This window comes from Squalius cephalus, assembly GCF_949319135.1.
Source record: "Squalius cephalus genome assembly, chromosome: 16".
Classification (NCBI taxonomy): Eukaryota; Metazoa; Chordata; class Actinopteri; order Cypriniformes; family Leuciscidae; genus Squalius; species Squalius cephalus.
The window spans coordinates 6,788,434-6,814,388 of record NC_137137.1 but is presented as its reverse complement, the minus strand read 5'-3'; the positions used below and the strand labels follow the sequence as shown (position 1 = coordinate 6,814,388).

The 25,955-nt window shown below is 37.2% G+C and overlaps 2 protein-coding genes across 4 annotated transcripts in view; one reads left to right on the top strand and one right to left on the bottom strand.

The window, feature by feature from the left end:
- ift81 (intraflagellar transport 81 homolog) overlaps positions 1-17,958 on the bottom strand; it is an 18,154-nt gene extending 196 nt beyond the window's left edge. Inside the window, exons 1-18 of the mRNA XM_079897839.1 lie at positions 17,517-17,958; positions 17,176-17,279; positions 16,482-16,662; positions 15,246-15,335; positions 15,098-15,163; positions 14,129-14,239; positions 13,897-13,981; positions 13,302-13,465; positions 12,663-12,758; positions 10,653-10,799; positions 7,106-7,255; positions 4,076-4,204; positions 3,816-3,905; positions 3,581-3,667; positions 2,591-2,662; positions 2,421-2,506; positions 1,290-1,335; positions 1-712 (exon numbers count right to left, since the gene is read on the bottom strand). The exon at positions 1-712 is cut by the window's left edge and continues 196 nt beyond it. Coding sequence (XP_079753965.1) covers positions 530-712; positions 1,290-1,335; positions 2,421-2,506; positions 2,591-2,662; positions 3,581-3,667; positions 3,816-3,905; positions 4,076-4,204; positions 7,106-7,255; positions 10,653-10,799; positions 12,663-12,758; positions 13,302-13,465; positions 13,897-13,981; positions 14,129-14,239; positions 15,098-15,163; positions 15,246-15,335; positions 16,482-16,662; positions 17,176-17,279; positions 17,517-17,660 — 2,031 coding nt within the window. The 5' untranslated portion in view covers positions 17,661-17,958 and the 3' untranslated portion in view covers positions 1-529. The remainder of the gene's footprint in view (positions 713-1,289; positions 1,336-2,420; positions 2,507-2,590; positions 2,663-3,580; positions 3,668-3,815; positions 3,906-4,075; positions 4,205-7,105; positions 7,256-10,652; positions 10,800-12,662; positions 12,759-13,301; positions 13,466-13,896; positions 13,982-14,128; positions 14,240-15,097; positions 15,164-15,245; positions 15,336-16,481; positions 16,663-17,175; positions 17,280-17,516) is intronic.
- A 736-nt stretch (positions 17,959-18,694) lies between these two features.
- The window catches only part of fnbp1a (formin binding protein 1a), a 28,544-nt gene continuing 21,283 nt past the window's right edge, over positions 18,695-25,955 (top strand). For 2 of the 3 annotated variants that reach the window (XM_079897652.1, XM_079897651.1), the window contains exons 1-4: positions 18,697-19,037; positions 20,951-21,066; positions 24,167-24,223; positions 25,216-25,363. In XM_079897652.1, coding sequence (XP_079753778.1) covers positions 18,963-19,037; positions 20,951-21,066; positions 24,167-24,223; positions 25,216-25,363 — 396 coding nt within the window. In that variant the 5' untranslated portion in view covers positions 18,697-18,962. Of the gene's footprint in view, positions 19,038-20,950; positions 21,067-24,166; positions 24,224-25,215; positions 25,364-25,955 lie in introns of all 3 variants that reach the window. The other variant, XM_079897650.1, reaches the window with a different exon arrangement.

Below are 25,955 nucleotides of genomic sequence, written 5' to 3'. Positions count from 1 at the left end.
AGATAGAAGTGAACTAGCCTAGCAGTCTTCTCACTTTTCCATACGGGATTTTCCATTCCATTTTTTTTTTTTTTACTAAATGTATGATGATGGGACAAATGAGTGTTTACTACTTCAGCACTACCATGACAGAGCAACATTCGGAGATCTAACTGAATTCCTAAATTGGACAGCTCTTCTGGCCAAGGTCATGGCTGTTGTTTCCCAAAATAACTTGGAGCACAGGCGCATCCAAAGTGTAGCACTTTGTCAGGCGTTATCTTCGGACACATAGACTGGAGCTCTGTTCTTAAAGACGTGTCAAAACCGAGACTAGGGACTTGTTGGAAGTTAGTGTGTCAGCTTTGAACACTCTTATTCAGACAAGTCTCAGAGATTTCTTTTACTTTAGAATGCACATATGCGTATTAATATACAGTTATATCATACATAATATACAAACAATTGTATATATATGGTGTATATATTGTTATTATTATTATTCATATATTAAATGACCAGAAAGACAACTTTTACATGGGAAATGGCATCACAGAACTAGCATATCCTTGCCAACATCCTGGATGACGTGCCCAATAGGCGCCTGGCTCTGAGCCTTGAGGTAGCACTGCTTCTTGCACTCCAACAGCGTCTCCAGGTCCTTCCACATCTTCATCTGTCTCATATTGGGCTCCTGGTTCTCTCGCACCTGCTTCACCTGCTGACGTAGAACCTGAGAGAACCACAGAGACACGATGTTCATCGGCTTTGAAAAACACGTCTAGTGCTGCATGTTCTGATGCTAATTGGAGATAAAAACAATCATTTACATATGTTCAAAGCACGGTTGGTGCAAAAAACCTGACCCCACGATACCTTATCCGAATTTCAAATTCTTGCTGAGCCATTCAATTTATTGTACCCATGTGCCGGAAGTCAAATCTGGTGTAATTCATGGGTTCAGAAAGCTTGTAAAGTAGCAGCAGTAAACAGTTAAAGGGCAGGACGGGCAGTTATGGGAGAGTTTGGCATACCGTCGTCTCTCCTTCCACCGTGCTGAGAGGGTGGTCCACTGGTTAGACATGAGGGCAATGATTACACAAGCTTTGTTCTAACACTGGCATGATGTGGCGTGACACTGATCGCATGCTCCACGCGGTTTAGCCGAAATATGTCAGAGGCCAGGCCCCCCACTCTTCGCTAACACCAAGTTGAGCCCGACAGATGAGATAAAGACAAGTGAACAACCTGGTGCAACCAAGTTATGAGTCAGAGAGGTTTGACAGATGGTCAAAGACGGTCTTCCTCACCTTGCCCAAGGACTCCTGCTCAGCTGTGTTCGAGATGTACTTCTCTCTGCAAAAGAAGGATAGACAATGATTCCTTAAAGGAATAGTTGTTTTAGTTCAGTTAACAAATTCTGTCTTCATGTTCTCACTCTTATAGTGTTCCAGATATACTTGCTGTATTTTCCAGAATACATTTGCAGACACATTTGGATTTGTGCCGAATGAGAGAAGTATGTGAAGTTTATTTGTAAAGTGCATTTCCCACACCCCAGTAGTTTCAGTTTTGCTTTAACTGAAATTAGTTTAGGCATTTACAATAAATGTTGTTTATAATAAAAGCCACTAGAATTTATGTTTGTTTTATACTTCTTTTTTCATTCCTGTTCTGCTCTAAATTAAATTGAAAGGATTTGTTGTAGAGTATAATGTGCGATTTATTGTCAGGTGCTACTTATTTTCTGTAAAATACAGTAAATAAATACATATATTTTCATTTTTTAAGTCATTTTGACCACTTTTACAATACTTTTTTGGGTCTTTTTATGTTTTGGGGCTTGACTGATCCTGCTCTAAATTAAATTATACACAATGTATTATTATTGTTCTACACAAAAAAAGAAAATCATACAGGTTTGAAACGACATGAGGGTGAGGAAATTATGACCAATCTAATTATGAACAATCCTTTTAAATGTCACATTTAGTTACTTTCTATTGAGCAGTTATCCAAATACACTTTCACTGCGCTAATCTTATCTAACAATAAGCAAAATAACTTATGATTACAGCAATTCTCCAATTCCTGAGTCACTCCTGCTTAGGATTGAACCTGCAACCTTTGTGTTGACAGCTGAAATCCTTAACCACAAGGCTACCGCCCACTTCCACATGTAACAGAAATTGTGCTAAACTTTTCAAATGTGTAGGCTGTATGGATCAAAAATGGGTGAATAGATACTTGAAGCATAGTTGAAACAAAAGCCATTCTGAGCAGTAGGCAGGCAGGCATGCTGAGAGCTGCGAGTTCAAAAGAGTCTCTCAGGGATCATTTGTTTATCAGTTATGAAGCACGAATTCATGTGTTTGTGCATGTCTGTCTTTTCACTGGAGCTTTGAGGTTTCTCTATAGCAGATATATCTTCAGTTTCGTACCTGAGAGCCGTCCTCCGCACCTGTAAGTCCATTGACTGATTGATCTTACTCTGCTCTGCAGCTCTCTGCATTTGACTCTCAATAATCTGTGAAGGAGAGGCAGAGGAAAGAGTGAGAGAAAACAACAGGACTAGAAATCTCTGATGTCTAAGAAGAAAATGGGTGTTTACCTCTCTCATGCAGTTAATGTGATGATATCGGCTTTCTTCCTGTGCAGTCTCTTCCCTGAGTGTCCTCACTTCCTGTATAACATCAGGACATTAAATCACTGTCTGCTCTGCTCATCTAATTATATTCCAAAATGTATTTCATAAGATGCTAAAAAACAGACAAGATGAGACCAAGGTTAGGCAAGAATTTAATAATAGCTATTTTTGGAATTTGAACCGCATTGGCCACAGAGGATGCTGAACCTGAATCTGAATTGGACTGAGAGGAATACTTGCACTTAAAATAAATATATAAACCTGCTTTGTTCTTTAGCTATCCAAATACAAATACATGAAAAACTATATATTTAATATAGTTTAAATATATTTTAAAATATTTTATAGTTTACCCCCTCCCCCCCCCAAAAAAATAACAATGGTGTATACATTAAATTTTTTATGATAATAGCCATAATTAAATGTATCTTTATTTAAGAAATAATATAGTTTATTAATTAAATATAATTTTATTCATCATGCATTTTGGCTCCATTTTGAATATTTTCAATATTAACTGAAAAACAGAATTTTCCACCATGGCCTATTAAATGAAAGTTATTAGTTCTATATAATGAAATATATATAATTTCACTGTATTTAATAAAAATAAGTAAAATTTTATAGATAATGTATATCAATCTAAAATACACTATATATAATTATTATAAATAAATGTACATTTAATTATTGCTATCACCATCAAATATATATATATTTAATTTTTAAAATGTTTCTGGAAATACTTCAGATCTTGTGTGTATAATAAAATGTTTATGGTTATTCATAATGAAAAGTTAAATGCAGAATTAAATGTTTAATTCTACTTTCTTGAATTCAAATTACAATTATAATTCTCCAAGTCTCAATTCAGTCTTAGGAGTTTCATTTAAAATATACTCTCAATTCAGTGTGAATGTTACACAACCCTGGTTGAGGCCCATAATAGAGTACCTGTTCCAGTTTGGATCTGTTGCTCTCCAGTCCTGCAGCACAGGTGTCATACTGACCCTTTTTTTGCTCAAAATCTGGAGCGAGCTCCTGTTTTAACAAGCAAAACAAAAGAGAATATAATTCTGACAGAGCTGATATGCTGATTGGCTCTTTGTAGTTGATAGTGATTCTCAGTATGGGGTGAGAAACAAATGGCTTTGTATCTCCAGTATCTTGCTTGACGCTAAACACTCACTGCATGTTCCTGTCTCAGAGCTCTCAGATCCTTTATCAGTGGAGATAGAGCAGACTTCTTCTGTGCTATCACTGAATTCAGCTTTTTTACCTAAATAAACACAAATCTTCATTAGAGATGATGATCCGAGAGAGAAACTACCAAATGCATTCACATGAAAAAGTCAGTTAAAGAAACATGTTTTGATGTTTTGTTATTATATGGTATTTAGTGAATTCAGAATGGGGGCGGTTTGTATTCATGTACTTGGCCCAGCTCACCATTTCAGACATGTCGTCCAGCGTTCGCCCCTTCATCTCGTCCAGCTCGCTCTTGATAGCGGAGACTCTCTCCAACTCTTCCTGAGTATCACTGTAGCCTGAGATCCCCCGCTGAGCCTCCAGTGATTGCTGAACACGACAACACAAACAAAGCATAAATAGAACAAATGTTTATTCACCTTGTCAGTTTGATTAGATTACTTACTGAAATGTTTCTCAGTTTGAGTATACTATTTGCATAAGGTAACCAATCAGTGGTACTTCATAACATTTTAGCTGCGAGCTGCACAAATCAAGCAAGATCTGAACCATGTTAGCCAACCTCTGTAGCAACAAACTTATAATGAATTCAAAATTGGCCCCATTTACTTACATAATAAATGTCCCGGGGGGTTATGGCTTTGCCTCTTGCTTCAGACTTGACAGACTGGTATTCTGACACTGCAAGCTTGCTATAACCAGTATTCACTCTTTTATATGCAAATATATGAATGTTTTTAAAAATGTTACAGCCATGAATAAATAAAGGCTTTTTACTTTTTCTAAAATCTCGAGTGCCCTGGCCTCGTTTGATTTTTACAAGGAGTTTATGTCAGTGGTTGCAAATTCATTACTGTGACCACAGAGTCTAGTTTACAAAAGCAATCGAGAACCGCGGGCCATGGCTCTCATAGTGATTGCTAGTGTGTCTATTCAATTAAAAATGTACATATTACATAATTCAGCCATGTCCATTTGTCATGTATAATACACGAACCAATCCTGATGTAGCACAACAAGCTCAAATTTCATTGGACAATGTGAAGTGGAATGGTAATTTCACGGTCTTATTCATAAATCCATTGAATACTATATAGCCGCTCTCTGTTTTCAGTTTCTTAATAAAGTGAAATAGCTAAAAGAATTGGCTACTGCTACCTATGATGATATCATTGGTTCAGAGAGCGCAGAGTGAAGAGAGTTCCTCTGATATTATGAAATCTGAAATAACTGTCAATGCTGTTTCACGTTTATCATGCATCTCTTTCTTTCTTTGTGATAACAAAAGTTGGATGTAATGCAGATTTTGAAGGCTGGTGTGTTTGTGCATGGCTAGTGTCATGGTTAAGCACTTTCTGACGGGTTGTGTCTGTACAGACAGTCAGGACTCAAAGCCACAAATTGCAGAGCAAAGTACTTTATTCTCTGGGTACAGAGGGAACTTCACAGGTCAAGTTGAAACTAACGGCCATGGGTTTTATAATAGGACAGAAATGTGCTGAGCATTATATCCTGGGAAGATTACATGACTAATCACATTTTGACACTTCAGTCTGACTCAACTCAACTTGCCTTCATCTCCTAAACATGTTAGACTAGTCAGGGAAATTTAAATATGCAAATGTTAGTAGTGGTAAAAAAAATAATTATTAGTGCTGTGATCACAGTTCCGGTTTGGTTATTATATAACATATCGGACAACAGACATAACAGATCTCTTGTTACTGTGAAAAATCAATGTGGTAACCAATAAATGTATGTTTATTATGTAAGTTTCAGTATCAAAATATTAAAATTCAAAACGCCACCAGTGAAAATGCATTTTACGCAGTACCTCTTCGTACTTTCTACTTCGGTTGCTAGGTGCTCACTAGGGTATTGCTAGGATGTTCTGGTTGCAAGGGTGTCGCTAAGGTTTCTGGATGGTTGTTAAGGTGTTGCTAGGTAGCTGTGGATGCTATGCTATGGCATTGCTATGCAGTTGTTAGGAGATTCTAACTGGGTGGTTGCCAGGTCGTTGCACGGGGTTGCTAGGGTATTCTGGCTGGTTGCTATGCAATGCAACACAGTTAACGCAACCAAATACAGAAACTCGCTGTAAATACTCACAACGCAACCAAATACAGAAACGCCTGCAAATACTTACAACGCACCCAAATATTGAAACACACTGCAAATACTCACAATGCAACCAAATACAGAAACGCTCTGCAAATACTCACAACTCAAACAAATATAGACACACTTCAAGTGGACCCCAACAAGTGACGAACCTGGTTGTCGATGACCTGAAACATGGGGTTTTTAGTTTATTTTTAACATCCTGATCGTAAGATTCCTTAGCCTTTTGGATATTATTAGCCTGCATGATTTGACAAAATACACAATTAACTGTGAAATGTTGCAGCGCATTTCTGTATTTAGTTGCGTTGTGAGTATTTACAGCACATGTGTTGTCCAACTGATGAAGATGCTTTCTTAATTTGCTGTGGGGGTTCTATTTACATGTGTTTTCTTCAGCTGTAGCGCATTGGGCTCTCTCAGCCACCATACCGTATTGTTTAAACTTGGCTCATGGTATTTTGATCTTATTTTCAGCATAAAGCTTTCGGATTTATTTCGGTTTATTGTGCGGGAGGGTTGTGGCCCAGGCTCATGGAACCAACTGCAAAACTGAGGGGGAAAATTCCCCTACTCAAAAAATAATAGCATAGGACGCAGACAGGGAGCAAATGCCGTGATCACAAATAGCCCAAGCTCAGCCTTTCTGAGTCAAATGGGCTATCAGCAAGTCAGAGGCAGGGAGGATTCAGAGGTGTGAAGTCATTTCCAGGAAGGTGCTGTAACTCCAGCATTAATGCAATTTGTATAGACAGGGATGGGTACAGGGAAGGTAGATTATGTACCAGTGCGTATAAAATGCTGAAATGATACACTGATAGACATGAGCTAAAACATTATTGATGAAAGCAGAACAAAGGTGGCCGTTAAGCAGGGTTTATCAACATTTCGAGAAATTTCAATCCCTGAATTTGAATTTAATTTGAATTAATGTACCAAAGAGGATGCCGATTTGAATTTTAATGCAAGGAAGTGGATTTAAAATAAATTGAAATTCAAATAAATACAAATGACAGTAATGTGTAATAAGAAAAGCAAGGTTGGCCTGGCTTGCTTTTTTGTCTGTGTTCAAAAAAGTTTGAACAAAGTATGAGCATTTATAGGCCTTAAGGAGAGAGAGCAATAGAATTATGGATAATGTGTGCTTACCAGCTGCTGTTGTCCAGCTGTGTGTCGTTCTCTCAGGATCTCTTCTGTCCTCTGTAGAACACCATACTCTGCCTTCAGCTCAGCAATCTCCTGACGTTTTTTCTTATACGTGCTGCTCTTGCCCCGCATCTTGGCCACATATCGCTTAAACTGAAACACAGGCAGAAAAATCAAAACCTTAATCAAGACATGGGAAAAGGACAATAAAAAAGCAAAGAAAAACAACAGTTAAAAAGACTATAATAAAAATAAAAGACAATAAGGAAAAGGGGCAATAAAAAGAGAAAAACAAGAATAAAAAAAAGGCTGGTAAATAAACTGAAAATATCCAGGAAAACCTACTCAAATAAATAGTCAAATAATATTTTTTCTTTATCAAGATGTGAAGTAAATAAATTTATGAATATAAAAGGAATAACCATTTCATGTAAGTTTTCCACAATTTTTAATTTCCCTTTTTCCATCACTAGTTCATTTTAAATGGTCCTGTGGTGTGACAAATGCGTTTTTAAAAACATAAGCACTCATGTGGTTTCTCAATTAATCATAGTTTAATTTTAGGTAATTGAATCTGCATTCATAATTATTATTTAAAAAAACTAAGCCAAATGCAGTTTGAAGTAGTTTTACATGAAGTATAGCATGTCACACAGCAGATAGTCCCAAAAAATAGGTATATTTCATGTCAACTAGGCCTACGTGTCAACTATTATAAATAAAAAATAAAAAAAAACAGTAAATGCTTATGAATTATACATTTTGGACATTGAATACTTGTATGTATACAATAACATGGACAGTCAATAAGTAAAAAAAAAGGGAAATCCAAATTCATACAACAGGGTCAAAAGAATCTGCTGTGCGAAGAGAAAATGTGACATTGGATATTTCAGACAGGATCAACACAGATCACAAACACAATGAGCCCTGGTTGACTGACTATGTCTCACTAATGGCTGCAAACAGAGCAAATCTGTCATCTAACATGGGAAAATGGTATTCACACACACACCACCCGAGGTGCATGTGCATGTACGGGCTAAGGGATGCAATGAGACAAAGTCAGGGGAACATTGTGGCCTTGGCTCAGTCTCTGGTAAGGTGAGAATCTCTAAGAGAAAACAGCTCTGAGGAATGAGGGGGTGTGAAGAAGGGGCAAACCAGGGTGGCACTGGGACATCTCAGTGGATCGCAACAAAAGAAACCTGAGTCCGCAGGCATGCAGCCAGAGGGGATAAAAAACATCTTCATCTGGCAGCTCACTCGCTCAGGCTATTCTTCTGTCTGTACTGCCAATGGCTATAAATGTTGAGAGGCACCAGAGAGCAAACTCAGAAATCACACAATGTGCCGTATGTCACTTGGGGCATGCAGAGATTGTGTGTGAGAGTTTATGCTTTGTGTATTTTGAGACAGCAAGGGCAGACAAGGTTGGAGCAATTTGGGAGGGGAGCAGGAATAATCCTGTGCTGTGTTCTCAAGTTCCATCATCACAAACAATCAAAGCAGTAACACGTGAGCATTTAAATGCATTATTGCAGGTTCAATACAAGTTTACAGTTAAAATACTAGCTCAAATGACAGCATTTGTTGCGTAACTGTGCGTGAGAGGGAGCGGAACACGGAAAATGAAGTATATCCAGGCCTTTACAATGGAAGTACATAGGATTTAAAATAAGAAATGTGAAACTTGTTATAACTTCATAAAATCACTTATATTAATTATTCTGTTTAAACTTGTGTATTATTAGTTGTTGTTTTTTTTTTGTTTTTTTTAAGGGTCATTTTAGGGTTTACGGCTGTGGTCACACTAGACTTTGAGCATGCCAAATGTCTTTGGACACTGCAAAGGTTTGTGGTATGATGTCACGTTCTGTTCTGTCTTTTTAAAAGCATTCTGTAAATTCAACATAAAACATATTGCATATACTGTATATCAGATCCATCTATCTGGTTAATTTGGGTCATAGATGGGTCTCCCACTGGTCCAAAAGCCATTATCTTCCCTTCTTTTTCCTTGTATTTTGTGCCACAAATTGACCATACTTGGATTATGTCTATTTCAGCAGCTCAGACTTGCACATCTACAGACACACACTCCCTCTATAGTTTCAGCTATCCATCACTTGGCTGCTACTGTTCACAGTTGGATGAACCATGGACAGAAGTAAGCGTTATCGTGGGGAGGCTGATAAAATCGCAGGAAGTTTAGAATTGGGGGAGGGATGGTGGCTATTTTAGCCAGGGTGCCGCTCTATCTGCTCACCCCGCCAATATCTCTGCCGAAGGGCAGACAGGGAATGGAACGTCTGCTTGTTAAAAAAAATGCAGACAGACAGCAAAAAGTGAGGACAGGATAGTTCACAGGTCTCAGAAACAGACACAGGCCTGTTCATCACTGACAGTTGCTATAGGAAATATCCTGGGAAAAACTATTACAGCCCTGGCTCTGAGAGCAGTGTGAGAAAATTCAGGCCAACTGACGTAACTGTCACCTGCCCTATCGGAGCTGTGCTGCTTAAAGGGGTAATTCACTGTTGGCAAGATGGCTTTTTTTTTTTTTAAAGAGGCCATATTATGTGAAGGCCAAGTATGGTAACCCATACTCGGAATTTGTCCTCCATTTAACCCATCCAAGTTAGTGCACACACATTAGGAGGAGTGAGTAGTGAACACACAAACACACTGCAAACCATAGGACACGCACATCCAGAGCAGTGGGCAGCCATTTTGCTGTGGCACCCAGGGAGCAATTGGGGGTTAGGTGCCTTACTCAAGGGCACCTCAGTTATTTCCTGTCTGTATATTGAGAATCGAACCCATTACCTTCGGGTTACCAGTCTGAATCTCTAACCATTAAGCCACGACTGCCCTTTTACAAAACCTTGATTTTGTTTTTGGGGTCTACTAGAATGTTTTCATGCTTGAATGTTCAAAAAACACATTCTTTTTCCCATACTGTACGTTGCTGCAGCACCTCTCTTCCCAGTCTGTCATCAATGCTCTAATTAGTTCTTGTCTCTAAGAAGCCCCTCCCTCTGAAAAGCACAATGTAGTCTGATTGGTCGGCTGGACCAGTGTGTTGTAAAGCCACTTTGAGTGTGTTTCGGAAATGTCATACCCCTTACCATAACCATGAGTTTCAACACACTACTAACGCAACTCAATAAGGCCTCGCCCCCTTTTTTTGCATATGCCTTAGGCAGGAATTATTAAGAATATTGTGTTGTATACATTCCCGGAAGAAAACTTGCTTACAGATATAGAGAATAACTCTCTTTGGAGTGACTTTGCACTTTGTAACTTACTTACCAGATATATTTCAAGCTCAAACAGCAACATTACACACTAAGTTGAAAATGTAAAAATGCATAATAGGTCCTCTTTAAAGAGAGAATAAATAAGAGGGCTGTGGCATTCCCCTCTGCCAAAAACCTGTTTAATACAGAAGTTTTAATAGAATAAATACTGTAATATTTCTATATGGAAGCAGATAAACCCTGAAGCACGTGCTGCGGCGTTTCTTTGTGCTGTGTGTGTTCAGTACCTCATCTCCACGGATCAGCTCCGCTCCGCCCCGTTCTCGTGCCTGACTGCTCTTCATGTTCAGTTCTCTTTCCACAGCTGCCAACTCCTCACGGGCCTCCTGCAACTCCTCCACCTTGGTTTCCTTCTTATGGACTATTATAGCAGCCTAAAAGAACAAATTCACTGCATTTTACAAGTTTTTGCTGGTTTATTGTTTCCCACATGAGAATTTTTTTAAATGAAAATTTCAACCTGAATATATATTAAGTTATAATATATATTTTAAAAAGTTTATAATATAAATATATTCATAAAAATATAAGAACAAAGTAAGATTCTGCAATATTTCCAGGAGGTCATTAATAAAACAAGCAAATTTGCAATATTGATGCTGATAAACAAATGTAAATTGTCAAAAAAAGTATTCAAAAACAGAATTCTCACTAGTGGCATTAGGGGACGTTCACACAGAATGTGTTTTTTGCATTCCATTGTGCTGCTTTTACATCGTTTTTAATGTAAACACACGCAAGATAGATAGATGTGTTTGACTGTTGTGCTTGCATTTGTAATGCCGTTCTAAAAATGCAGAGCTCAAATTAAAAAGTTCAGCTTTAAAAAAAACATGTCTCTATTCCTTGTTTTTTTTTATCCACTGCCCTGTTTCATTATGTGTGAATGGCCCCATAGACCTTCAGAAACCACTGTATGTAGGAAGATCAGTTGCGTGGGACAAAGGTCAATTATACAGTCTAGTTGTCATACAAAGGTATTTGACTGACCAATCAGAATCAAGTATTCTGGAGAGCCATGTAATAGGCTATGATAATAGACATCTGGCAATTACATATGAAACAAATGCACACTGTTGTATTAGCAAATCAGAGAACATCAAACATTCTTTCATGTTCAAAGACTCGCAGGACAAAGTGCATCATCTCTCCATTACGGTTATGAAGGCCAGAGCAGAGTCCTGCACGTGTCCTGTTAGGTAAAACCTGCACCTGCCCCGCACCAGCAGTACTTAACCGTGCACACGACCCGTTATCTGACAACAGCACTAATTTAATTCCGTACCCAACCAGACCAGTCTGACATAAAGACCACGATCTGAACCGTACCTGCATTAAATCTACTACATTAGGTAGACAAAAATGTAACACAAGCAATCAAACCAATTAAAAGAAAAAAAAGATGAGAAAGTGCATCCGTCGTGTAAACAATACAAAACTTTTGCTTACATCATGTGAACAATCTGCCCATACAGGCTATTTTGAACAAATGTGCATATTTAAATGTGTTCTCCATAAGTATACAGCCAAATATGAGCCTATACTGTCAGGACTATTTTAGAAAATTCACTCTTAAATGAAATGCGGTTGTCTCTCTGCAGTGTAAACGTGGCTGTTGATACTCTTAGCAGCATGAAAGATTCAACTTTTAATCAAATTGCGAATAGATTATAAACAGAATGCCAGCAAAGACCCCTCCCTTAATGACTGAAGCTGTCAATCACTTCAGTTGCAGCGCGCGAACGCTGTCCTCAACGCTGCAAATCACATTGTAATTAGAAACCTTTGACGTTCTTTAGACTGCACAGCGTGAACACAAATAAGCACGGGACCATTTGAAAGCAGCTGCCTATCAGTGGGTAACGAATTGAGGCGAAATAGTCTTGGCTATTGGACCCGCAGTTCACCCATGCCTATTGATTCCCACACCTCAAATGACCACGTAAATATTATTCCACCCGTTACATCAAACATTAGCAGTTCACCCGCATACGTGCATGACTCTGGGCCAGAGGTCACATGGTCACCTATACACTGTGTTTCCATTCTGGGCACGTTGGGCTTAAAAGGCTTAAGGGGCAAACACTTAATCACACATTACTCAACCCTGCATGAATAAAGATAGTCTGCAAAACAAAATAAACGTGACCCATCAGGTAAATTGTGAAGAACAACACCTGTTTAAACTTTCAAAGTCACATAGGGGAGAAAAGGGAAAAAGAGAGATAACATCTAACCTGCTGTCTGAACAGAGAGAGTTTATCATCCATTGGGTCATTACGCATCATCTTCTTTTCGATCAGATGGTTGATCTCTGTGTTGATTTCTCTGATCTAATGAACAAAAGACTCATTTCATTACTACACACACCACCATTCAAAGGTTTGGAGTTTTCTTTTTTTAAAGAAAAATACTTTTATTCAACAAGGACACAATAAAATGATCAAAAATTGCAGTTAGAGACATTTACTACAAAATATTTCTATTGCAAATAAGTGTTATTTTGAACTTTCTATTCATCAAAGATGCTGAAAATATTGTAAATAATATCAGTTGATAATAATAAGAAATGTTTGATTTCTGAAGGATCATGTGACATTGAAGACTGGAGTAATGATGCTTAAAATTCATATTTGCCATCACAGCAATAAACTGTATTTTTAAATATATTAAAATAGAACATGATATTAAATTGTAATTATATTTCACAATGTTACTGTTTTTACTGAACATAAGAGTGTTCTTCCAAAAACATTTTAAAAAATGCCTTAAAAAAACCCTAAACTTTGAACATAACGATACTCAACAGTACAGAGCAGTGTTTGTTAAAGTTTGAACTTTAACATTAATATTCATATCCATGCGCACAGGCTGACCTTGTCCTCCAGCTCCCTCAGCTCTGCTTGTCCCATAGCAGGCTCAGACGCCACCTTCTGTAGGTACTGCACCACCTTTCTCATGTTCTCCAACTCTCTGGGCAGCTTCTCAGACACCATGTAGGAGTTGAACTTGATGTCCTCCTCAAGTCTCTTCATGAGGCCTGTGGTTTAGGATCACATGTGTGTTCTAAAGGGATCTCACTCTGTGTTGCAACGCTTGACTATTGCAGTGAGGGTGTAATGAGATTCAGTGAAAGAAACTGTTGTGGAGTTCTGAAACTTGCAATGTGCAACCACAAGAAATAATCACAAAGTAAAAAACAAATACACTGGGAATAAATGATTGAAAAAGGGTCACAAAACTAGGTACAAATGACAAAAGGTTAAAAAAGTCGGCAAATCGTCATAATTTTATATCCTTTATAAATAGAAAGTCAGCTTTGTTTAAAATAATCCTATTTATATTTAATTTGTATGTGTGTGTGCGCTGGGAATCGAACCCATGACCATTGCATTTTGTCAGCACTAGCTCTAACAACAAGAACACTCTTGAGTTATTCTGGGACAGGTGTCCTCAAGTATAACAACTTACTCTCTGGCTTTTCGTCTGCGGCTGCCTGCTGCAAGTCTTTGAGCTGGATATGAGATCTCTGCAGTCTCTGCTCTGCCTGGAAGAGCTACGCCAGAGACAAAACACAGCCTATGCTATCAGAATGTTCAGTAGACAGTGATTGATTGAAAACAGGTCAAGGAACTCCAATGTGTTTATTCAGACATAAACACACAAACTGACGTATTCGTGCAAGTATTCAGACTGTCTCTACCTGGTTTTTCTGCTCCTGTTTCTGATGAGCAAGAGACTCTTCTCTTTCTTTTTCCACTCTCAACTGTCTGGCCAGTTCCAGCATGCGCTTGTGGTTTGACACTGCTTCCACCTAGTGGAGTAGAAGAATCACAAAAACCAGAATCAGCACTGATCTTTCACATTTTCTGTGCAAATATGTGAATGAAATGGATTTAAATGTGTTTTTGTATTACAGTACTTTTTTTTTATTACATACTTTGATTACCAGCTGAAAGCAATACCAAATTAGCTAAACTATTCATCAATAATTATGCAAACAAAAATAGCTTTTGTTCAAATTCTGTGGGTGCAACCTGCTAACAGGCATTATATGGGGTTTCCTGTTATGAAAGACTGTCATTCATTTTAAATTTGGGGGCTGTGAGGAGTTACAATCATATGCGTATGTGGAATTTTCGGATGTGTTGAAATATCAGAACTTTTTTGGCTAGACTGTATGCGACTGCCAGACCGGATGTGATGTATTCAAAATGATGAACATAATATGTTTCCTCTAAAATGTTATTCTTTAAACACTATTTCAGTAAAATGGCTGGTTATGAATAATTATGTTCTTATACATTTAGTTTTTTGTTCTTAAATTCTATGTTCTTATAATTAAACTCTTAAATAAATATTTACATTGATTAGCCCTAAAACCTATACTTTGTTTTTCTATCAGAAGCTTACATTTGCAATTCCTTCATTTTACCATGGTGAATAAGCGAAAGGCAAAGGCTGCTTCAGGACCAACTTGAAAGTTCTGTGCAACTGCCACTAGGGGGCATAATGCAACAATCATATACAAATGTTTGAAGGCAGCTTTAGCCTTTTAAACAGTGACATTAGCAGCTCACTTTGATAGTTCTCTGTAAATGTATTTGCAGGTGCGATTCCAATTATTTTATTTAGTTTAACATACAAATTCTATAGGATTTTAGCTCCTTACCCTCTTTCTAAGACGCTCCACCCTTTTGATAAGTTGGTCCTTCTCCTCCTCCATTGCAACAATGTCCTGCAGCGACACATTATTATTGTATATATAATGCAAAACACTACATGACCAGATGGGACTTTGGCAATGTAGGCTTTCTTACCCGCCGGATGTCAGCCGTGGAGAAACCTGAGCTCTTCAGCTGTTCACACTCTTTATGGATGTTCTTGAATCCCTCCACCAGCTCCTCATACTGTGAAAACAACAGAATGAAAACAACTGAAAGTCACCAACCATGAGAATCAAAGTGGACAATTCTTATTTTTTTAATGGAATATTTCAGTATTCATTCATGGTTACTTCTTAAAAGACCTTTTTAAGACCAAGTAAAGAAATTTTAAGAACCAAACTGAAGGAAAAAAAAAATAAGTCAACATTTTTTTTTATGTAAATGTCTAGGGAGAACCACAATGAGTTGTATTAGCAACACTTCTGATCACACTGAAAAAAAAGAAGAAAAAAAAGCCATGTTCTTCCTCAGTATTTTTGTTTTCCTAGCCTTGTTTCCAGTTCAAATCTCTCAAGATTCTTAAATCAAGATGCATTTACTTGAGATGCAAAATGAAATTAAATATGAACTAAAGTCTTGTTTTCTGTTAAATTGTTCAAAAATGAGTTTAAACAAGAACTAATATCCTGCCAATGGGCTCAGAAAATTCAACTTAATTCAAAGGTTTGTTCTTGTTTTAAGTATAAACCCCCTTCAATTCTTGAAGACTTCATTTACATCTACATCTCAAGTAAATGTATCTTGATTTAAAGATGTTTATATAATTGTCTTGGAAAACAGGACAAAAATACTGAGGAAGATATTCATTTTTTGCAATGCATTTAAGACTTTATGCTCTGATTCAAGACCTTTTTATGGCCTTCATTTGTAAAAGGGCAAATTAAGACTTTTTATGACCTGAAAACAGAAACCCATTTATCTGTGCCCTCATAATCTTGAATCAAAATAACTTCCCCTCCCTCTTGCAGCATCATCTCTTCTCTTCTTTGATGACGCGTTTACTGGCGTGAGGGCGCGACAACCTGTCACTCACATGAGATCAACCAATAGAAAACCACAACCTTCCAATCAATTCCTCATGGACAAAATCAAGTCCCGCCCTACATTTTGTTCAAAAAGCTGTTTCACTCAGATCAATAGAGTCACAATAGAGAAGAAAAGACTATCACAACTTCCGTTTCATGCGACTTTAATATAAAATCATGCACTAACAGAATCTATAGGAGATACACAAACAGGGTCCAATCATGGAAATAAAACAGAAGAGAATAGAACAGAATCTAAAAACAAATCTTTTTTAAGGCCAAGCCATATGTTCAGTAGGCATACCTGGTGGTAGGTCTCAGCAATGATATCATCTTGGAGAAACTCAGCAGGAACATCTAGTTTGAAGAGGAATCTGGCCAGATACGCTCTCTTCTTCAGCTCTGGAATCCTCTGTAACAGCCAGTGCAAGATGGGGTGCACCACAGGCTTACTGCCTGCCACCAAACCCTGACGAAAACTGCTTCTGTTGAGGAATGCACGTTTCAAAGCTGATTGGATATTTGAAGTACTTAAACCAATTTCATCTTTCTATTTGAATAGCAGAAAACGATCTTGGTACCAACTATGGTGCCCATTTGTCCTGATCTAACCCAGCTAACAAAAATATGTTCTTGAACACTTTGCTAACATTCCCATTAAGTTATGAAAAAAGTTCAGAAAACGTTATTTCTGAATGTTCTCAGAACTGATGAAGACTAGTAATAATACTGAAAATTCAGCTTTGCATCATAGAAATAAATTATATTTTAAAGTATATTAAAATAGAAAACCATTACTATAATAATATTTCACAATATTACTGTGTTTTCTGTATTTTTGATCAAATAAATGCAGCCTTGATGAGCATGAGAGACTTCTTTCAAAAACATTAATAGTAATGTTTCCAAACTTTTGAATGGTTCTGTATATACAATGTACAATACCTATACATTTTTGTACACTGTTACATACTCGCTTATCACTATTTCTGTCTTACACTTCAGATATTCCTCCAGGCGGCTTGTATTTCAGCATCCCCAAAAGAGTAAACATTCTCTTGGCTGTCTGTTCGGGGATTTCCTCACGTATATCGAGGGCTTGCTAAAACAAAGGATCAAATACATGGATCAAGACAAGATGAAGTGTTACAAACAGCTGATTAGTGGGAAGACATCACATCCAAATAAACCTGACAGATATGCAAAGCACTCCAGTCTCTGAAATAGAAATGTAATGTAATACATAAAGAATACTGTTATGTGCTTCTATGTAATATATTTTATTATATTAGTTTTATATATTGTGCACCAGTAATAATAAAGATAATTTTTGACTCACCTTTGGATCAATTTCCGCCAGCACATCATTTAAAGTCTGCAGTAACTGCATAGGCTCAAGAGAATCGAAAGTAATGAGATTTAAGTTTTTCTTAAAAGGCTCCCTGTTCAGCTGTTCAACGATGAATTTAAGCTGTTCGCTCATCTTGAAGGGTTTGTGACTTTTAAACCCAACAAAAAAAAAAAAACCCTGACTAGCTAGCAATGCGTTGAAAAGATGACTTTAGAACTAACGTTAGCTGACGTTAAATGTCGAACGATTTATTGCATTATGGTTCTCACAGCGCTGTCACAGAATGTCGACTTTAGCTAAATAAAAATGATCACAAATACTTGTATGAACTGTATAACTGCGTATACCGCTAACACCAACACATCCTTCCTAGGAACCGTTGTCACACAAGGCCTGGTTGCTAACAGGAAGTTGGTCATCTGAAGAGAACGCTTATTTTTTACAGTAAAAGTCCGCATAAAAGACTTTTGAGGGTCTCTGCATTTTTTTTAAAGTACTTGTTTTGAAAAAAAAAAAAAAAACATGATAATGGATAATAAAATATAAGTAAGGTGATATGTACTATTAATCTCTCGGAAAATTAAGTATTTTTATATTATTTTATTTTATTTAGTGTGTATTTTATTTCGACGCCAAATAGCAACTGGTTACTAAATGAACTTGTTTTTCAAAGACCTAACTTATAACCAGCCAGGTATCTGGAATGACACACTAAATATTATATGAAATATTTCCATTAGAACCAAGGTTTTTAACTAAGGGTCCATAAAATTACTTTAAGCGGTCTGTTATTATAAAAAAAAATATTAATTACTATTATTAAAGCTATTTTAATGTAGTACTGTTCTAGTGTTAACCCAAGTACTGTTAAAAAATATTTTCCTGAATTTTTTCTTGAAACTTCTTTGTTCATTTATTTGACTATTTTTCTTTATTTTATAAGAGCAAAATTGCACACTATATAGGCACTAGAACTAACTAGTAAAAACGAAATCATTAAAACAATTTTTCACACCTGGAACAAGACAAAAGAAGGAAGAAATGAAAGAAAAGCTATTCAAAGAAAAGATTTCAAAATGTCCTTCCCCATTCATTTTCCTCTTTATCCGTAGTCGCACGAATCCACATATTTGAGAGCACACATCTTGTTATCAGTTTATCTGTGAGTAACTGGTGTTGTGAGGTGGATTCTGGCGCTGCTGCGTGCCGCTCTGCGCGTGGCCGTCCAGTTCTCTCTGAGGCGCGTGAATGCACGAGTACACAAGGCATTATCTTCATTTCCATTTTCCAGTTTCATCGGCAATTTACAGAATGCGGAGGTGAAAACGGACGGTCTCGCCGATCGAGGTACAAATCCTTGACGGTATACACTGGTATTAGACCAGTTAGTATTATTTTTAATATCTGAAAGCTGTTCCTGGGCGAAAATCACGCATGCATTCAAACAGAGGATTATCGCGGAGGAACTGCCTTGAAACCATGAGCTGCAGTTGGGGGACGGAGCTGTGGGTGAGTAACGTTACCGACGTGAGGCATGGAGGTGAATGCATCTGCAAGATATTGAGCAATATAGCGCACAAATGTTTTACGATTTCCATTAGTAACATGAATATGCCCATTAGTGATGGATTAATAACCCACCGCACCGCCCATTTTACAGTGTTGCAGACCGCAAATTCTAGCAAACTGTTACAGGAATCTTTCATTTCACGAATTTAGCCCTGAATTTTATGCATGCACGTCCAGATATTTGAATGCAAGCAAATGCATACTCCCTGAAGCTCGTTTAATGCAGTTATTAGTCATCAGCGTTGACTAAATACCCTAGATGGCAATAATCCTGTGCTAATGCTGTCCCTAACCACAAGTGAATGAGGCTGGAGCAGGTGCACAGGTTATTCCCAGGCATGTCTTTTCTCAGCTTTAATGTTGCAATGTGTCTGTAACAAAGTAACACAGTGTTGTATTGTTGCACCACATGTTACAGCTTCTATTATGGTATTATACTGTCTTAATATTTTAACGTTTTCTAATCATTTCTGGTCCTTGCTAGGCTAGCTGTAACATCATGGGACCTTTACCTAGTAACAACACCATAATGCCGGATAAAATATTCAGGGTTGTATAGCCTAGTGGTTAAAAATCAGAGTGCTAACCAAAAAGGTTCTGAATTTCAGTCCAGGACCCACTTCATCTCAAGTTGTTGTAATATGTGTAGGAGAGACCAGGGAATTTGGGTGGGTTGTAACATCATCGGTTTAACCATTTAGAAATAAGTTATGGGGTGAAATCATCTTGCGTGGCCACCACCCTCCTCAGGTGACAGTAGAAGCTGTAAGTCTTCATAAAATATTACAAGAGTGATATTTTAAAAGGATTTACAGGACTAAACCCAAGCTAATGGATGTTAAATGTCAGAAGTCGTATCATCTGAATCAGCAGATTCTTGTTTAATTTAATTAAAAGCTACAACAATAAATTAAAGCCTTCATCCAATAGTATGACAACAGTGCTCTTTGTACTTGACAATCATTTAAGTTTAGGGATAAGTTATTGATTTCTAAAAACTGCTTTAATTTGTGTCAGACAACTATACAAATATTGGTCACACTTTAGATTAGGGTCCAATTCTCACTATTACCTACGCCTTTTGCCTCAGTAAACTCCTAATTACGGCTTATTAATAGTTAGTAAGGTAGTTATTACGTTTAGGTATTGGGCAGGATTAAGGGATGTTGAATATGCTCATGTGGAATAAGTTACATGGCCAAAATCCTAAGCAACTAGTTCATAGTGAGAATTGGACCCTAAACTAAAGTGTTACTGAAATATTTGATCAAAGTTTAAGTCACTGGTCATAAAAACACAGTTACAGACAATAAAAGATGTTGAAAATTTTACTGTGGATAAAAATATCAGTTGAATGGCCAATAAGTAATAAACTGAGAATTATTCAAAATTGTCTATTTAAACTGACAAATGCTTTAAAAGCTATACTATGGTACTCACAGGAGATTCAGATCAATATGTTCTGTAACAGTAACCTAGTGGTTAATAGGTTTCAAAACAAGTTAAATGCTCTGTGATGGATGAAGTTTGTACTGTGTGTATAGTGATAAGCATTACGGCTGGAGGGCTAGCACTGCTGAATAATGGATCTGACTCATTGCCAATGTCAGACAATACTGCACACTCATGAAATTATATGGGATGACTTGATATCTCTCCTTTGGGTCCTCTTTCATAGTTATATCAAATCCATCAAAGCAAAATCTATACTTTTTTATCTCCTAAAGTGTTCCTTTTGGCACTATACCTTAATTGCTATTTCATTTTTTGTAATTGATATGAACGTGAGACACTCTAAATGTTCAGTCCTTCATATGTTAACTTTCAGTCTTTTGTTTTGCTGTCCTTTGCAGGATCAGTTTGATAATCTAGAGAAACACACTCAGTGGGGCATTGAGTTTTTGGAGCGCTACACTAAGTTTGTGAAGGAACGGTCTGAAATCGAACTGAGCTATGCCAAACAGATCAGGTAAGATGTGTAACTCATATATTTGTAGATCTTATAATGATAGGGTCATGTTATCATCCTTTAGTTGCTCAAATTTTATGTCAATACAAGTCACATTTATTTATTAAGTGCTTTATACAAAAAAATATTGTTTAAACAGCAGCTTCACTGTAATAAACTGGAAAATAAGTGTTAATGTTACAAAATTCATCAGTTTTGAAACAACTTTTAGCTGTAAAGATCAGCAGAAGACTTTTTTTTTTTTTTTGGCTCAATTCAGATTCAATGTTGATTCAGTTACTGATCATTATCTAGCTCAATTCAAGTTTTTGTGTTATCATCTGATACTATCAATGCAGTCACATCGATACTAAATGTGTCAGTTTTGTAGGGATGAGCGATGTAACCAAAATCTTATATTACAGTAATTGTATATATTTTAATATAATTATTATAATTCACTAAAAATAGTAATATATTCAATAACCATGTTGCATTCTCTATTTTTGCATAATCCAGTGAATTAAATACTATTTTTGATCCTCACAGATTGAAATTTCACTGCATCAGCAAAGTACTGAACTGTTAGTCAGAACTGATTAGTTAAGTCTGAATATGCCAGATATCTGGATAACATATGATTCACAGTAAATGGCAAATGTATTATGCAAGTGTTCATAAAGATGCTGTTAAATGTATTATGTCAGTGAGAACAAACATTAAACAGGTCACATGTCCAATGTGTATTGCCATGGATACTGGGTTTCCACAGCTCTGACCTACATTTTTATTATCCACCACTGATACTGTAATATTTCTTCCTGACTGCATTTTGGAAGTTTATTAAGCAGCAGTTTTGACCCCGAGGATACTGGATGACTTACCAGCATCATCTGCGCTCCTGCTCAAAGACATACGCAGAGAAACCTCAGCGTTTATAATAAACCCCACAGCTGGAGCTCGCCGATTTGACCAGGCAGGCGCACCAAACAGGCCCTTTCTGTTTGCATGTTCTGATCTCATAAGAGTAAATCCTCTTTTTATGTGGCCGTTTGCTCAATCCATGCTTTGTTGTTATTTTTAAGAAGTGTGCCAGACTGTATTTTGTTTCTGAAGAAAGAGTCTTTAATTCACAACATTTCCCAGAGGCTTTTTTTTTTTTGTTCAGATCGCAGCCATGGGTGAAAGATTTATTAAGCGCTAAGCACATGTTAGCAGATAAACCGCATCGACATGGATCTGTCTGGCCGAGGAATAATAGTCCTTTGAAAACCGCTGGGTTGGGTTATTCTAATGAGGATTTATTTATGGCTTTGTTAACCTTTTTCCTATTTTCCGTCGCATATTGACACGTAGGGCGGCCCATTAGGCAGATCGTAGGGAAACTAGCAGACAATAAAGCAACTGCATCGGTGTGGTCTTGTCAAGAAACTGCAAGATGGTGATCTGCCTAGCAACACGTCAGACTCCTGGGAGTTACCGTTGGGTGTGTGCAGAGAGAGGGAGAGATAGAGTGAAGGAAAGCTGCAGGAAAAAGCATAGAGGGGGCGGCACCGTCAGCATGCGCTCTCACCATCATAATTGATTTTAAGCCATTTATAGGCCCTCTTGAAATTAATCACATAATATTCATGTATAAAGCAATGATTTTCTCGTTTTTACTGTGTCGTTTGACGTCGTCCTGTACTCAATTTTCCACTCTGATTGACAAAGGTCTGCCTCATGAATCGGACGCCTTGTTCGGCGGGATGATACGATTATTCTGATGGTGACAATATTAGCTTTTGTTTGCTCCGCAGCCTCGCATTGCACCACAAGCACCATTAGATGTTATTTGTCAGTGACATGCACAATTTCATTCATTCAGATTACCGGGAGACAAAGGCACATTTGAAACAGTAAAATGTCTTAGTTTGCCATGCTTTCTGCAAAACCAATAGTTTATTTATTTTTTTGGTGGAAGAAATTTTTTCTTAAATTTGCTGTTTTTTATAACTGAGAGGATGTAAATTAATTAACAAAAAAAAAAAATTAATTACTATTTAGAGGTACACTAAGTATCTTTTGGCCCTCTAATGGTTAAAAAACAAAACTGTATGCATTTTGCAGAAGAACATTGTTTTGGTTGTGCTTCGACTCATTAAATGAATATGGGTATCCTACTGCTCATAAAACATTCACTACTAGGCTTATGAAGATATGACCAGTTTAGATGGAAAGGATTTCAAGCTGACTAGACATGGTACGTCCTTGAAAATAAATTCCAGCACAGCCCTACAACAACCATAATGAAATGACCCTTCACACAATAGATAATGCTTTACAATGACCTCTGTTAGAGAGCTACATAAGGCAATTTATCTGTTCAATAAAATACCTCACTCACCAGTTGAGTATTAAAAACGCCATCGCTTTTACAACATGTTTGTAATTCCTCATCTTTGAAAAGCCAAGATAATGTTGATCCTTGTTTTATTACGAGCTCTGTCACGTTCTCTTTATGCCTGCAGACTCTCCTTTTTTTTAAACGGGTGATTTGAGATTTAGCGTGTCCGTCATGTCCGCGTGTCAACCTTTTCCGCCCGTTGTGTCAACTAACCTATGCCACTACACCATACATGCATCAAAGTGGCCAGTGACCAACTTTCCTCTATTTACGGATATGACGAGAAATGCATGGGCGAGTGATGTATGATATAAACACTACAATATAAGCTCATTATAATAAGCTTACCGTAGTGAATCAGGGTAAGACAAAAACACGTTTTGGAACAAGGATTGATGAGGTATTGGAAAAAAAGTTACAGTGTACCTTTAAAATGTGCAATTTATGTACCACCAGCTTCATCAAAAATGACTAAACACTTCCTCCATCTACCATTGGTTGGACAAACAGTCCCGCCCTAAAACTCACACCATTGGTTGAGCCTCAACCAATGGTGTGAGTTTTAGGGCGGGACTGTTTGTCCAACCAATGGTAGATGGAGGTTGAGCCAGTATTGGGCTGGTTCAAACAAACAAAATTAATTTACAAACGGCTTGCTTATAGTTGTTTAATAGGAGAAAATATTTTAACATAAAATATTGACACCAATAAAATACTGTTTTGTATGTCTTACAGGAATCTGTCCAAGAAGTATCAGCTGAAGAAGAACTCTAAAGATGAGGAGGAGTACAAGTGAGTGAGAACATTTTGGCACACATCAATCATACACATGCATTGATATCTTAAACATAGCCATTTACTAATGATGTATCACCTTTACTTACACAAAACAGTTCATTTCCTGTATACTAGGGTTCAAAAGTTTGAAGTGAAAGATTTTATTAATATTTATTATAGAAGTCTCTTATGCACATGCTGCATTTTTTTAAATAAAAAATACAGAAAAAGCAAAGTGTGAAATATTATTATAATTTAAAATAACTGTTTTCTATGTGAATATATTTTAAAATGTAATTTTTATTCCTGTGATCAAAGCTGAATTTTCAGCATCATTACTCTACTCTTTAGTGTCACATGATCCTTCAGAAATCATTCTAATTAGATGATTTGCTGCTCAAGAAACATTTCTTATTATTATCAAGGTTGAAAATAATGTAATGCATCCTTACTGAAGAAAATCATTTCTAACCCAAACTTCTTTGACTGGTAGTGTACACATAAGTGAGTGTTAATTTAATTTGAGCAATTTTGCATAGGTCTCATTTTCTGTAATTACAATGCATTGTTTGGTTGCCCCAAAATGATTTGTTCACTTCAGCCAGACTTGCTTGAATGCTTTTGCATTGTAGAACAAAATATCAAACTTTACAAGTATTATTTATTGGAGCAATAACATGCTTTTCAATCCAAATCTTTAACAAAAAAGAAGTTTATTAGGTTATAAGTTGACACCAATTAGTTAAAAGGGCTCATACAACTGACATGCAGACATTTTTAATGTGACTTAAGGGTCCATACATTTTTGGGGCCACTATGTATTTTGGCATTACATTGGCCAGCATTAATATCAGCATCTGAACAACAAATTAAGTTGACTACTATTGTAGTCTTAATCATGAGTGGGCCATTTTTAATTAAGAAAGAGAAACAAATTATTGTCACATCTATAATGTCTCCTCTTGTTTTTTGTTGATGTATTATAACGTTTTCGCATTTGCTGTTAGGTACACGTCATGTAGAGCATTTCTGATTACCTTAAATGAGCTGAACGACTACGCGGGCCAACACGAGGTCATCGCCGAAAACCTGTCCTCTCAGATCACCGCCGAATTGACCCGCTACACTCAAGAACTGAAGGCTGAACGGAAATCGGTACGAACATGTCTTTTTCGTGCTTTTCTTGTCAGGACGATGCCAAAAAATCCTGCTTTCTAGAGATCATTTAAAGAGATCATCTTCCAAAAAAAGAATCAAATCCCTCAATAACATAAATCACCCGTTCAATAAATGTATGAAACTACAGTAATTCTTTCTCTGCGCTCCAGCACAGGCTCACCTCTTACAAATCCAGGGTTAATCGCGTAGGAATATGGTATTATTTTGTTTATGATTTCTCCCAGCTCCGTGGAATGAAGCCAGACCCAATGTGGGTCATGTATTCAGGTCAATGGAGTTTGAGAAGGTCGCCCTCCCCCCGCTCTTGGCCTCTCTTGTCTAAAGGTTCTCGCACGGGTTCAGGAGGCCTCTGTCTGAGGCTGGTGGCTGGAAGTAATACGACAGCAGAGTAAAACACCACCGCACACGAGCTGAGGGAAGCTTCATTCCCTCTGTTGATGCATTTTGTCTGCCTTTTGTGTTCAAATGTCACGCTGAGAGAAAGTGGTCTTTATGTATTTTTCATAAAGAGAGTAGTGGAATGCCATGAGTGGGAAGACACAAGTGATCGCCTATGCCGGCTTGTCAG